Source organism: Rhipicephalus microplus, chromosome 2 (assembly GCF_043290135.1).
Source record: "Rhipicephalus microplus isolate Deutch F79 chromosome 2, USDA_Rmic, whole genome shotgun sequence".
Classification (NCBI taxonomy): Eukaryota; Metazoa; Arthropoda; class Arachnida; order Ixodida; family Ixodidae; genus Rhipicephalus; species Rhipicephalus microplus.
In genome coordinates, this window is record NC_134701.1 from 35,260,108 (window position 1) to 35,275,424 (window position 15,317).

Sequence of the window (15,317 nt, forward strand, 5' to 3'; positions counted from 1 at the left end):
CCGTGGACAGCGCCGGGTAAGCACGTGTTTTCCTTCGTCCGCGTCCCCTTTGGGAATCGCCGGACTGTAGCCTGCCTGGGGTGGCCTTGCGCACCTCGGCAGGCGTGTTTACTTTAGTGCTAGCTTCGGTAGCGTACGCTAAGCCCACAGCGGTGCCTAGTGCTTGAAGTGGTCGTACCACGAGCCGCACTTGCCGTAGGCCTTACGCGTACGAGGTTTGCCCTAACACTCGTGACCAGGTCCATTGGCCATCGTGAGAGTGCGCAGCATAGCCGCGAGGGACCTTTTCCCGACCGGCGTGTCAAAGCTCGCCATTGCCAGCTGCGACGTGCTCGCGGTTTTTCCCCTTATTGTGAACGTCCGCGTGCGGGTGCCTTTGCTACCCGCGTCCCGGGAACGGACGTTGTACTGTTGTTCGGGGTGCCGCCAGTGGCAATAAAGTGTTGTGTTTTGCATTAGAACACTGTTCTGTTTGCCGCGCCGCGCTAAACGCCTTATTAGTTGAGCGCGCGTGGAGCGGTGCGCTACACGCGAGTAAACGGAGTAGCGACCCTGTGGCTCGCTAAGCGTGAACCCGCGGTGATCGTCCGCTGCAGTTAAGAGCGGGGTCACCATAAATTTTCTATCAAACAACAGTGCTATAAGCACGCAAACATTGACCACAGGAATGTCCCTACCTAGTGCGTGCCCAGTGCAGGGGTGGAGCGTGGGAGAGATGGACACGTGGGGAGGTGACGTCATTGTAAGAATCGAGCTGTCGGGTCGCCTGCGTCACTCAGTCAGCTCAGCTTCTTTACTTCAAGATTGTGCATCATTTCTCCTGCAATCTGCTGCCTAGCAAAGCAACAGTCCTGCCAGTTCGTAGGGATTTCTCGCCATTGCTCTGTTCTCTTCTTCTGATTAGATTTTTGCCATCCGACATTCACTAGTTATGTTTCCGCTGGGTCAAAATGGACTTGCGAGACTGGATTACTGCACGGCATATGGCTGTCGCAGCACTTTTGGTCGGGATCAGGTCGCTTTTCACAAGTTTTCTTGGCCTAAGAAGATGGCTCCAAAATTTGTCGCTGCAGTTAAAAGAAAAGACTTTAAACCTGCTAGAAAGTCGCTGGAATTGATGATCAAGTGTGTACGACTGAACAGTGACGTGGTTCCTTGTTACCGCACCTGAGGGGCCCTCGCAGCCACCAGAGTGACCTTCGCGAAAAAAAAAAAAACAAACAAAACAAACTGAGGCAAGGCTGTAAGACTACTTATGTGCCATAACAGCGCGTATAATCTTGTTGATACTGCCACTTTCCCTCCTTAAGTTTTGTTATCGCCCCGTTTCACTGTCAGTAATGCTTACTGCAAACCAAAAAGCTTCCGGTCTGCCGTAGATTATTTTCTTAAAATGACTCCCACTTTGCAAACATTACAGATTATTCTAGAACCTACGTGACCGTGAGCGATGTCGCTAGAATATATGGTGGCATGTGGGTAAATGCCGACGCGCTTCACCACTTGTCAGTTGATCGACGGCTGACGCTTTGTTCGTGGCTATCAGTGCCAGTGTATAGCTGTACACTCTTTTTTCTTTTACGTGGCCACATGTTTGGACGAAAAAACAGTTTCATCAGAACATCTAGTCTGCTTCCTTTGTCTGGGTCACGACCCCGTGACGTCTGGTGAAGGGGCTTCCCAGCCCATGCGTTGGCAGGGGCCGGGAAGCACCTCCACCAGACATCACGGGTTTTTGACGCAGACAAAGATAGCAGACTAGATGTTCTGATATAAGTGATCGCCATTGAAAGCGACCGTGTGACATTGGCACTTTATTTCTATTTCGGCTCGGGTAATATTTTTCTATCAAAATTTAGAATCATCGGTGTATTGATGCAACAATCACAGATACGATGATCTAGACATTTAATTGCTACCGTTACCTTCAATCACAGCTGAATGCCACTACATGAAGCAACATTGTAGTTGAAGCTGTCCGCGTAGCAGCACTTGATATAAATAAAGGCTTTTTCGATTTCGATCATTGCATTTGTGACAGATTTAATAATGAATCTACTTCTTAATGCATATATTGTAAGTGAACGTTTCGCTGGCACCTAAAGTGTTCATGCCTCTAGCTTTCTTATTCAGAAGCCCGGCCTGTATGACGTAGTTGTGCTGCTTACAGTCTACACTGGGCTGAATGAAGCTCGTCATAACAGCAGTGCTGAGATCGATTTATGCAGAAGTGCTACATATTAGTATATTGAAATGAAGGCATTTGTGAGATGCCTTCTTTTGCATGTGCAATAAACATATTGGAACATTGTATAAGGATGTGTGTTTAGCGTGTCACTAGCAGCGTATGTGATTCGGTTACGCTCGTCTATGCCATCATCATCATCATCAGCCTGTCTACGTTCACTGCAGGACAAAGGCCTTTTCCATGTTCCGCCAGCCAACTCGGTCCTGTGCTTGCTGCTGCCATTTTATACCTGCAAACTTTTTAATCTCATCTGCCCACCTAACTTTCTGTCTCCCCCTAACCCGCTTGCCTTCTCTGGAAATCCAGTTAGTTACCCTTAATGACCAGCGGTTACCCTGTCTATGCGCTATATGCCCGGCCCATGTCCATTTCCTCTTCTTGATTTCAACTATGATTTCCTTAACCCCCGTTTGTTCCCTAATCCACTCTGCTCTCTTCTTGTCTCTTAAGGTTACACCTACCATTTTTCTTTCCATTGCTCGCTGCGTTGTCCTCAATTTAAGATGAACCCTCTTTGTAATTCTCCAGGTTTCTGCTCCATAGCTAAGTACCGGCAAGAAGCAGCTCTTATATACCTCCCTTATGAGGGATAGTGGCAATCTACCTGTCTTGGTTTGAGAGTGCTTGCCAAATGTGCTCCACCCCATTCTTATTCTTCTCGTTACTTCAATCTCGTGGTTCGGTTCCGCGGTTATTACCTGCCCTAAGTAGACATAGTCTTTTACAACTTGAAGTGCACTATTATCTACCTCAAAGGGCTGCTCTCTTCCAAGGTTGTTGCATATTACTTTCGTTTTCTGCAGATTGATTTTAAGACCCACCTTTCTGCTCTCCTTTTCTAACTCTGTAATCATGAGTTGAAATTCGTTCCCCGAGTTACTCAGCAATGCAATGTCATCGGCGAAGTGCAGGTTACTAAGGTACTCTCCATTAACTCTTATTCCCAACTCTTCCCATTCTAGGCCTCTGAAAACCTCCTGTAAGCACGCGGTAAATAGCATTGGGGAGATTGTATCCTTCTGCCTTACACCCTTGTTGATTGGTATTCTGCTGCTTTCTTTATGAAGCACTATGGTAGCAGTTGATCCCCTGTAGATTTCTTCCAGGATGTTTATATAGGCTTCGTCGACGCCCTAATTTCGCAGTGTCTGCATGACTGCTGATATTTCTACTGAATCAAATGCCTTCTCGTAATCTATAAAGGCTATGTATAGTGGTTGGCTGTATTCTGAGCATTTCTCTATTGCTTGGTTTATAGCATGAATGTGGTCGATTTTTTAGTAGCCTGTTCGAAATCCCGCTTGTCTCTTTGGTTGATTGAATTGTAATGTTGCCTTAATTCTGTTAGCAAGTACCTGTGTAAATAGCTTGTATACAACGGAGAGCAAGCTGATCGGCCTGTAATTCTTCAAGTCCTTATCATCTCCTTTCTTGTGTATTAAAATGATAATAGCATTCTTCGAAGATTCTCGAACTCTTCCCACCAAGATACACCTTGTAAACAGGGTGGCTAGTTTTTCTAACACAATCTGTCTTCCATCTTTCAGGAGATCCAATGTTACCCGATCCTCACCAGCAGCTTTGCCTCCTTGCATGCTCTCCAGGACTTTTCTGACTTCTTCTATAATTACTGGTGCGGTGTCATGTGGGTTACTACTAGTTCTTATAGTAAAGTCATGGTTGTTCCAACTACTATACAGATCTCTGTAAAACTTCCCCGCTATTTCAACTATCTTATCCATATTATTAAATAGTTTACCTTCTTTGTCTCTTAGTGCATACATCTGATTTTTGCTTATCACAAGTTTCCTCTTCACTGCTTTGACGCTTCCTCTGTTCTTCAGAGCGAGTTCAGTTCTCTTCATGTTATACCTTCTTACATTGCATACTTTACGCTTATTAAGGGGAGATGCTACTCGAAGACACTTCTTTTTAAATATTCACCCTAGAGCAATGAAACTTTAGCTGTTTGTGGAACTTTTTATGCTGATTTCAAATATATAATTAGTTTTCTTGCAAGTTGCATACGTTTAGCTCTGCAACATGAAAAAGTGAAAACCTTAACCCTTTCCCCCCCTCTTTTTATCCCTAAACTTCTGTAATTTTTACTATTCATAGTTCATAATGTTTCAAATAAAGTGTAGAATGCAAATAACTAATTAGGAAACACATACAAAATATGTAATACGTGAAAAATAATAGATGTAAAAAAACTACATTTCACCTACCCTAGTAAAGGTTTACATACATTTTTTTATTATTCAATAAAATATTGGAATTCAAACTAGATAATTGCATTTGTCATACTTTGGAAAACATCTGAGCAAAATTTTATGCAGACCCGAGCACTAAAAGTGCTCGAAAAAGGAGGGGCACATTGAAAAAAATGGCAAAATTTGCGTTTTGAGAAAAACAAGTTTTAAAGTTAAAATTGAGTTTTTATTTATGAAAGATATCATTAAATCTGATGAAATTTTCACACCAAACAGAACAATCTTTCTTGTAGTGGCCACTGCGACTAAAATACGCCAGAATCATGAGTTTGTCCCTCTCGTCATCTTCGAGCCGACTCCTCACAGACATTTCGCTCACAGACAGGGCCATGAAATGCTTGCCAAACTTCCGCTACATCTGGCAGAGCCTTGTGCCAACTGAAAGCTAGAAAGAAAATCGACAGGACTGCCAAATCCAAACTAAGTTCAGTGTCATGCCATTTTGCGGCCATGTTTGTGCCACATACCATCGTACATAATGGCAATGTTGTCCCTGCTAAGTTCTCTCACTGCGAGCTCTTTCAACCTTGCAAGATTGGCGCTGACGTCATCCATTGCCGCATCACGAACTTTCCGGCTGACGGGTGTGAGTAACTTTTGACGCATTGGCTTTTGCAAGCCAAAAAATTAACTGCCGCAAATCAGACCAGCTGCTCGTAGCTTATTCCTACAGAGCACGCTGCACAACGGCTTTCGCTTGCGAGCAATTCCATTTTTCATTCATAATGGAGATAATTACATGAAAAAAAGCATTGTTCAGCTGCGCTGCTCGACAAGACATGGACCCCGCAAATAGGTTTCACAGCACATACAGGCGCGCAGCGGCCAATGGCAATCTCCGATCCGTAACACGTGATAAGCCAGTCACGGCGCCGAAAAACGCGCAGAAGCGTGCTTCTTTTTATTATTTCTTGCGCTGCATTAGCGAGGGAAACTGTTATGATTTGAAAAGTTAGGCTCGACTCTTCCACTCATGCGATCAACAATGGCGAGTGGCGGCGCATTATCGGCGGCAAGGTGCTCGAAGACTGCACACTTTGGACCTTTTAACAGGCAGCTTGTGCTCTTTAGATGCAATTTTAAAGCATTTCCAGTTAAGTCTCGATCTGTATTTTTTTTTTCATAACAATAGAGGTACTAATCTTATCAAAACAGGCAAAAATAAAAAAATCGGTAATTTTGAAAAAAAAAAAAACTTGCGTTTTTCGACCCGCATCTCCCCTTAATCAACTTTGATAGCTCTGCCAACTCTATTTTGTCTGTTGTATTTGAGGCTTTCATTCTTTGGCGCTTCCTAATGAGATCCTTCGTTTCCTGGGACAGCTTGCCAGTGTCTTGTCTAACTACCATACCTCCGCTGCACACTTCGTAATGATACTCGTCAGATTATCATTCATTATGTCAATGCTAAGGCTGGCTTTCTCGATAAGAGCCGAGTACCTATTCTGAAGCGAGACTCTGAATTCCTGTATTTTTCCTTTCAGTGTTAGCTCATTCATTGGCTTCTTGCATATCAGGTTCTGCCGTTCCTTCTTTAAGTTTATACGAATTCAAGACCGTACCATTCTATGGTTACTGCGTCGTACCTTGCCAACCACTTCCACATCCTGCACGATGCCTGTGTGTGCACTTAATATAAATCTATTTCGTTCTTACTTTCGCCATTAGAGCTCCTCCATATCCACTTACCGTTCTCTCATTTTCGGTAGAAGGTATTCAAGATCCGTAATTATTGCGCTCTGCGAATGCTACTAGTAGCTCCTCTCTGGCATTTTTAGTACCGATGCAGTAATCTCCTACTGCCTGGTCTCCAGCCTGCTTCTTCTCTACCTTGGCAATGAAGTCTCCCATCAGTATAGTATACTGTTTTTTACCTGACTTATTGCCGATTCTACGTCTTCATAGAAGCTTTCAACTGAAGCGTCATCATGGCTGGATGTAGGCGTATAAGCCTGCATCACCTTCATCTTGTATCTCTTACTGAGTTAAATTACGATACCTACCACCCTTTCATTAAGGCTATAGTATTTCTCTATGTTGCCAGCTATATTTCTGTGAATAAGGAGCCCCAATCCCAGTTCTTTTCTGTCAGCCAAGCCCCGATAGCAAAGGACGTGCCCATTCTGTAGCACCGTATAGGCCTCACCTGTTTTCCTAACCTCACTGAGCCTTATTATATCCCATTTAGCACCCTCTAGCTCCTCGAATAGTACAGCTAGGCTTGCCTCACTAGATGAGGTTCTAGAGGTAAGCGTTGCCAAGTTCAGGTTCCAGTGGCAGCCTGTCAGCACCCAGAGATTCTTAGCACTTTCTGTCGCGTTGCAGATCTGACCGCCGCCGTGGTCAGTTGCTTCGCAGCCACTGGGGATTGAGGGACGTGAGTTAATTGATGTATGCATGTGGGAGGTAGTGGCCAGATACTGCACCAGGGTGGCCAATCCTTTTCTGGTGAAGGAGTGCTTTACCGGCGGTGGTCACCAATGAGGCCGCACCCTAGGCCCTGCAATGCAGTTCCATCACCATGCAGATTTTTTTTTTTTTTAATCTGGTTGGGAACTGCGCGGCACCAAGATTTGAACCACAGACCTCTTGCATGAGAGGCTGATGTTCTAACCACTAAGCCATTGCTGCTCGTCTACTTAAAATTGAACTAATGGCTTGTTTGGTTTGGTCCAACTGCGTCTGCTGTGTCTGTCTGTTCTGAGAGCCGCCCACACTGGCTGTCCAACTTGGAGCTCTTTCGCACGACACTTTTCGCAGTCCAGAACAATACTTTTGTTTTAAGCCGGAGTAGAGTAGACCTAGGGAGGACTTTCAGGATGTGCTTTGTTGAGATATTGAAGATCAGTTGCGGCAGTGTGTTGGAACTTGTTGGCTAGTTGAGTTTTTTTTTTTTTCATCTCGCAAGTTTTTTTTTTTTTTGCTGTTTTTTGAGAACACTATTAAGTTGTTGGTATGAGAGCCATGTGGTCCGTATTCTTGGGTGAGGAAGACGCACGTAAATTGTAGGCCAAGCCCGAAGTGAGTCAGTACGGAAGCCTTGTAGGTGGTGCGAGTTTCTGTACATAGATTCTTCTATCTTTTGGCTTAGGGAGCGTGGCGTTGCCCTGGACGGTGGGCATCCAATCGCTCAGTAAGGTGCTGTGTGCAGCGAGCGAGTAGGGCCACCTTACGGAGGTGATGTCCCCTTGCCTCTTCTGCATCTAGGCTGGGCGGATGCCAATAGTTGTCAAGCGACTCATTAGGCCTAAGGCTCTGCGTAGCCGCCTGTCGCTCGTGCACAACTAGGTAGATCGTAGTGTCCCGTACCAATTCAGCTCATTATAGTCGCTGTGCCTTGCCGTCTCAGTGATGAATGAAATGGGGGTGAAGTGACCCCATAAAGTTTGAGTGGAGGGTAGGTGTTCTTATTATTTTGTTTTCAACGTTATAGGCTGAGTGACTTTGGACTGCATGTCCTTATTGCTGAACTTGCTGCACTAACCTCTTACACAACCTGCTTCTAGTAAAAAATGTAAAGCAGTGAGACGTTCAGAAGTGTTTGAGGGTCCCTCAAACCCTTTCACAGCCAATGCCGAGAGAACTCGGAGGACGACATACCCACAAGTCTTGCCAATCCTGAGTATACTTGTTTTGCCTTTTTAAATCACTCCGAGCTACTGCGGAGAAAACTTTTGAGAATTACTAATGTGCCTGCGGAGGGTCTGCATAAACATATCTAACTTGTAGAAAACTTTTGTACTTCAGAGGTAGCGCATAGTATAATCAGGGTCGACTTGCGTCTCGTTCCAGGGTCTGAGCAGCCCAGCCCCGCCGAGTCGGCATGCCATGTGCTCCCGCTATTTGAAAAACTAAGAAATTTAGGAGCTGTTGACTCATTCGGACTCCGAATAAGATGGATAGTCTCTTAGTGACTGAATTTACAGATGATTATTTAATAAAAAATTAATGATTTTCCTAATTCATTGCGTGTAATGAGTGCTACTTTTATTTTGCAGAGCTACCATTCCATAAAAGTGTTTCAATGTCCTTAAGGGGGAACATGGTGTGCAGAGATATTTTCAGTATTTGTGGACCAAACATGATGAAAATATACTTGCTTATGTAGTTTCTCCTGCTGATTTCAAATATGTAAAAATTTTCATTGTATGTCAAATAATTTAGAAGATACACAATGCTGCCACTCTATTGTTTTCAGAGACAATAAAGAAAGTGCTTATCAAAAAGTAAATATTATTGCATAGCTAGACAGTGCAATTAGCAATAAGTGCAATGCTGTAAGCAGATATTAAATTAAATAAAAACTAGTCATTCTGCAGATGATGAAAGTTCAGGAGTCATGTCATGGCTATCACATACAAAGAAATTTAATACCTTCTAAATTTATATGGGCAGCAAATGGAAATTCTGCTCTCAGCACTTTGTAATACACAGATTGGACTTTACATTAATAAAAAAATTATTGCTCTAGCTGTTCTAGATTGCAAGATATCAACCCGACAAACTAGTAAAGTCACCAAAAGGCATGTTTTCAGAAAACTAAGAAAAAGAAATAAACGCATTCATTTACATAACTGCACTTGAAAATGCTCAGTATGCACTGGGCATGTAGTCCTTTTCACTATGAGTCCCTGTGTGGCACTTTTCCAGGGGCTGGTGCATGTTCTTCATTGCTTGTCGCTTCTTGACTGATGCTGCCGTGCATCGTCGATCCTTTTCAGCCATGCGGCTGCGGCTTTGCCAGCTGCTGGGGTTTAGGCTCAGCTCTTTCATAATGTCCTCTGATGCCTTTTTATAGCCTGCATTGAACTTGAGCACTGCTTCTGCCACAGCTGTCTCCATCGTGAATAGCGAAGCATGTCGCTCCTTTGGTGCCAGCGCCCAGATCATTGAATGCAGGCATTCGTTGTTATCTTGGGTTTTCCCTCACTGGCATTGTTGCAACAGCTTTCTGTCTGACAAGCGCTCATAAATGGGAAGTTAGGCATGGCAGTCATGTGGAGGCAGCTTTCGACGATGTTTGGGAATGGGCTCCCCCTTGGCCTTTGCCGCATTTTGTTTGCACCAGGAATTTGGACCAGGTGGGCACAGAGTGGGGTTTGCCACATCATCATTGGACGTGATGTGATGATAAGTGGTTATCACTGCTGTGTGCATAGCATCAACATCACCACTGTGTGTCTTCAGAGCCCATCCATAATAATTGGTGAGCTTGGAGATCAGGTCTCCTGTCAAGTGGCCCTTTCCCCCAAGACTCTCACGCCAGGGCCTTTGTGTTTTGCAATCAAGTTGCGCAAAGCAGTGCCCATATGCTTTTGGACATGATTAATGCAGTCCTCTTTTTCCACTGGGATATACCCATAAACCTTATCTTGTATTAGCGCAAGGTAACTGCGGCTGTTTCCGTCACAAAGCACCGTGGTGTAGCGCAGGTTGTGCTGCTCAAGTAACCTCCTGAAGAGGATGAGGGTAGCCTCAACCTCCATTTCCTCAGCCTTCTTGTCACTGTTTTTCTGACACTAATGATGTTCCTTCCACGCTGCATACGAAGGGTCACCTTTCTTTGGGCCCAACTCGCATCCAGCACAAAAGTTGCTCAAAACAACGAAGTCATGCACCAGCCCACTGAACAATTCAATGACGGGGCCGACACCGATATGCGACGAATGACGGCGAGTTATCCATGACCCATCAAACGACACTGCGATGTTTCTTATGTGGCCTATATTAAGTTTGGCGTAAAGTTCGCGAACCGACCGCGCGCAGTCACTCATCAAATTGCGTGCAGCATGATTGGCCGCGGGTGCCGACTTCGTCCTCGCGTAGTGTTGCCACATTTTCAAGTGACGACCCCAACGGCTGATGCCTATCAACAAGAGCACATCATTCAGCGCGGTCTGTCTGTTCCCTGTTGCCTGCATGGCATGCGCGGCCAAAACGTTCACAGCAAAAGGTTTCGTGCGTTCATCGCTACGTACGCGCGGCGAGTTCTACAACGACGCAGTCTCCCCACAGGTCGAACACACAAAACGCAACTTCACGGCGAGTCCGAATTCCCGGTCGTGGCGGACAATCTGCAGTTCTGCGTTGCGTGCCTTGCACTTCGCAAATGCCAACAAAGTGCTGTTCACTGTGTCCAAATCTATAATCGTGAACGTGGTTCCATCAGGCGGCCGAGCTGCTTCGTCGGCACCGTCGCTGCAGCGAACATCAACTCCGATAACTCATCTTCGGCTTTAGCTCGGTCTTCTTTCAAGTCAGATTGCTGCCGATAGATAGTATCTAGACGCACGCGACCGCTGTTCGAAGGCTCCGCGGCCGACAGACTTTGCACAGGCTCCGTGACAACTGATGCGGTAGCTAGGCCTTCCGTGGTAGCGTCGACGATTTCGCCATAGGACGCGGAGAGTGTAGTGTCTCGGGAGTTTTGCTGTATCACGGAGCGCTTCTTGAAATTCGCTGCTAGCGTCCTTCGCACCTTTTTCGCACCAAAGTTGTGCCGCGTGCGCAATTCGGGCTCGGGATTTGACATCATGAAACTTCTCCGCTGACACTGAGGCAAAATGGCGCGCGTCCAATACCCGGAGCAGACGAAGCCAGGAGCCTCTACCAAAAGAGAGGCAAGCTCAAGTCACGTGCGCGAAGTAGTGAATAGGAAGGCGCTCTGATACTTCTTTTTGCTGCTCATTTTACAAGCTGCCAATGGTTGAATTGGACCCATTGTGGCAGGAATATGAAAGCGAAAGACGGGTTTCTGAAATGAGACCAAGGGGACCGCGCTGGCACACATGAAAAGGCAGGGGTGCGTCACGAAAAGTGTACGATTTCAACGCTGATTTCAGCTCAGATTTAGCTAGAAAGCGCCATATAAAGGGTCTTAGCGGCTAAAATAATGAAATAATATAGGCATGAAATTCATGGTATAAGTGCACTAGTAGCTGTAGATTTCAAAAACGCAATTAAAAAAAAACAGTTTTTTCGCAATTTTTTGGTCTCCACAACCCGTGTCCCCCCTTAATAGCACCTCATAGCAGTGGTAACAGAAAATTCCTGCATAACGTGCAGGGAAATATAGCCAGGTGTTGAGTGTACAGTAGTGCCATAAAATGCAGGTAGATAGAAGGCTGAACTTTCATCTTCAGAGTGCATGCCACCATGCATGCAGGTTTTGGGGGACACCCTCTACTGGACCGATTGGCAGCTACGGGCAGTGCTGTCGTGCTCGAAGCAGACCGGGGCGCACAAGCGCACAGTGCTGGTAGGAGAGCTGGATCCCATGGACATCCAGGCGTACAGTGCTCTGCGACAACCCAAGGGTTGGTACTTTGGGTTGTCTGCTTGCTACACTTGCACTCATCGGAGAAATATGCAGGTGAGGGCTCCCAGTGTAGCTACAACAACGGTGGCTGCTCTCATCTCTGCCTGGTGTCGTCCGAGGCGCCCTTCTATAGCTGTGCCTGTCCAACTGGCGTGCGTCTTCTTAATGACTCACGCACCTGTGCTCAAGGTTGGTTCTCCTTGTTTGGAATCAGCAAATGTAGGTCTGGAGAGGCAAACTACTGTATATTCTGATGTAATGAACATACTTTTTTTTTTCTCCAAAAAATGGAAAAAAATTTGGGGAGTGCGCTTTTTATGTGAGGCAATTTTTTTTTTGAGATGAGCAAACAATGCATCTGATGTGGTTGATAGCATTATCCTCTGCAAGCTGTCCCCATGCACTTCATAAATGCATTTTGTGGCTTTCTTTTTTTTGCAATCTTTTGCTTAACCGCAACCACACTTTGTAATTAGAGTGGCGCTTGGAAGCGTGCACAAAGTGCGTCATATTGTTGACGCTAAGACGCTCTTTGCAAACTCTGTGACAAACTCGCACAATGATGATTTTGACATTGCAGCAAGCCACCACTAAAGCATCAAAACAAACTGTCGATAGCAAGATTAATGACAACATACGGCTGCTGCTTCGCTCTCCACGTGAGATGTTACTCCAAAAAAGATAGCCTCTGTCTTGCATTCTTTGAAGTATGCGCAGATAGCATGCCTGAAGAGCAAATCGCAACTTAAGCGAGAATCAATGATGCTGCCATGTTACCAAAATCGTCATGCTCCTTTTGTGAATGACTAAGTGATTTTTTCTGGTTTTCCACTAACCTGTGACATACCTGCGATGCGACAGCGATGGATGGCCCTTCGCTCCAGCAAATCATGTCGCCTTACTCAAAAATCATGTACATGTAGTTAGGCATTAAAATTTCTTATTTGGAGGAAGCAAACATTGGTTGGTATGGGCAGCTTCGTGACCTTCGCATGCTGTGTGCTTGTGAGCTGCGATGTTTTCAACTCGCACCGTTCAATAAAGCCGCTGAGGTGCATGAATAAATAAAAAAGATGGGACATGCCATGCACAGGTCAAAAGAATAACAAAAGAACTGCGTGCGGTAGCAATCGAAAGGAGAGAGGGAGCGTTACTGACGGGGGGGGGGTTGTCATTATTAAAAAAAAAATGGGAGAGATCAACATGCAAGGGACTGCTGCAGATTAATGCGGGGGGGGGGGGGGGGGTGCGTTTATTATGCGGAGGAGGGGAGGGAGAAAGTTTTGACTGAAGTTGGGGGTACATTTATTGTGGGAGTGCATTCAATATGCGTATAGACTCTGGTGTTGCAATAGAGCTAAACTTTGATACCGTATTTACTCGCATAATCCTCGCACTTTCTTTGGCGGAAACCCGATGCAAAGTTGGGGGGTGCGAGAATTACGCGGGGAAAACTTTCCACGAAAATGTACAGAGTGAAAAAAAAAAAAAAAAAAAAGCGGCCGCAAATCACAGAATTCTCACACCGGCAACTAACAGCAAGCTTTGAGAAGTACTATTTAAAACTTACCTCAAAAATAAAAGCACAAGTTCAACACAAGGCAAGATTTACTTGAGACACAAAAAGTGCAAGCAAATAGTCGAGAATTAGAATACCATACGCAAAGGTTGTGGGCGTTGCGGGCGTTGCGGTAGCGTTCGTTACTCAACAGTAGCCCTCAAAAGGTAAGAGTAGGATGTTAGTATTGTGCGGATGGCTATTTAACAGAATCGTCCGCAGTTTCCTTCTGAAGAAATAAAGTTTATCATCAATCTCAATCTTAAGCACACGGCAGGCCCAATGCATCTTGGTGGCTTTCAGCTTAGTGGCTTTCAGTTTGGTGGTTTTCAGCGAACATAAAACTCGTCGACTCGGAAGGGCCTACCGGCGGCCCTGTTGCCGTTGTTTAGTACATGATCAATCATTTTCAACTTGGAAGCAGCCGTGTAGCTTCAGTATCGCCCCACAACGCGACAAGATTACCGACACAACACACAAAACATGCCGCAACACGCACTTGCCGCTTTGGCTTGGCTTGGATTGGATTGAATTTCCGTGCAATAATAGTACGCTTGTTGCCTAAGAGATGGCACCAGATAGCGGGCGCAATCGTCATCAACAGCTGGAAGGACCAGACGACATTATTGTGGCAATTTTCGGGGGTGCGATAATTACTCGAGGAAAAAAAAAAGTATTTTTGTTGGGCGTGTGGGGGGTGCGAGAATTATGCGAGCGCAAGGATTACGCGAGTAAATACGGTATAACGAAATTGATAAATTCCCGAAGAAATTTGTTATAAGCAGGATTTTGTTATAAGCAGGTTAGATACGGAAATTTGGAAAATAAACGTGCAAATTAAACAAAAGGGGGACTGAAGGCACAGCTAATCCAAAACCCTTATTTTACAGCAAAAAAACTATGTTATTAATGCCATAGTACTTATATGGAAGCTCTCGGCAGATTTGTGCCATCACAGGCATGTTTCGTAACAAGTCCGAATTGACAACATGCCCCGTATATTGTAACTTTCCTTTCACGACCGGGTAAAAGCGTGCAAGTGTTGCTGTATCGGAGTTCAAATGAGTCGGCCAATTCATATCGCCTGGAAAGTGCATAAGATAACATATCCCTCGTGTAATAACTGCCATCGATTGCTCAAACAGAAAGTAAACCACCCGTCTTGAACGAGCATGAAACAACGTGGGGAGGGGGGGGGGGGTGTCGCTTGGGTAGCAACAATAATGAAATTGAATTTTAAGGGCGGTCGTGATCGCTGACGCACTTGCTATCTTGGCGAGTATCAGTGCGGTTTCAACGCAAAGGGACTGTGTGAAAAGAGCACCTCTCCCTGGAGCGGCCGTATTCGCTCATACCAGCGTTTTGTAGTTCCGCGATATCGGATCCAAAAGAGTTGATTGTGAGCCTTACTTCTTATAGCATTAAAATTTTTTGTTATCGCGTTCATTGCATTGCATTCAATGCCCCGGTGTGTTGCAGAAGTAATCGACTAAATGCGAAAGGTACCAGCCAGTGTGCAGAGTCGATCTCAGAAGATCTGTCATCACCGTGGTCTCAGAGAGTTTTCATCAGCGCCTTATCCGACATCCCCTCGGTGGTGACAACAGGGTTGTCCGAAATTAAAAAAGTTCCAGTCTCGCCGCAAGGGCAAAGCAATGAATGCGATAAGCAACAACTTGGAATGTGACGCTGATAACGACAAGCAGATCGAAACCTGTAGTGCGCTGCTCATGCACAAATGACGCTCGAAAACAACACACAGAGGTCGACAACAAATGAACTACGTTTACCACTCAACACTTAACGCTCTCTTTTAAACAAAAACGTGCATGCAGCATGATCGTAGGTACATATATCAGTGCGAATTAACTAGTGCCCCAGCTGTTACTTCACTGTGCGTGTGTTGTTACTTCACATTTT

The 15,317-nt window shown here is 45.3% G+C and overlaps 1 protein-coding gene across 2 annotated transcripts in view; it reads left to right on the forward strand.

The window, feature by feature from the left end:
* Positions 1-15,317, forward strand: part of arr (low-density lipoprotein receptor-related protein 6) — a 345,664-nt gene that overhangs the window by 52,864 nt on the left and 277,483 nt on the right. For both annotated transcript variants that reach the window (XM_037420245.2, XM_075886375.1), the window contains exons 5-6: positions 11,687-11,837; positions 11,894-12,028. In XM_037420245.2, coding sequence (XP_037276142.2) covers positions 11,687-11,837; positions 11,894-12,028 — 286 coding nt within the window. The remainder of the gene's footprint in view (positions 1-11,686; positions 11,838-11,893; positions 12,029-15,317) is intronic.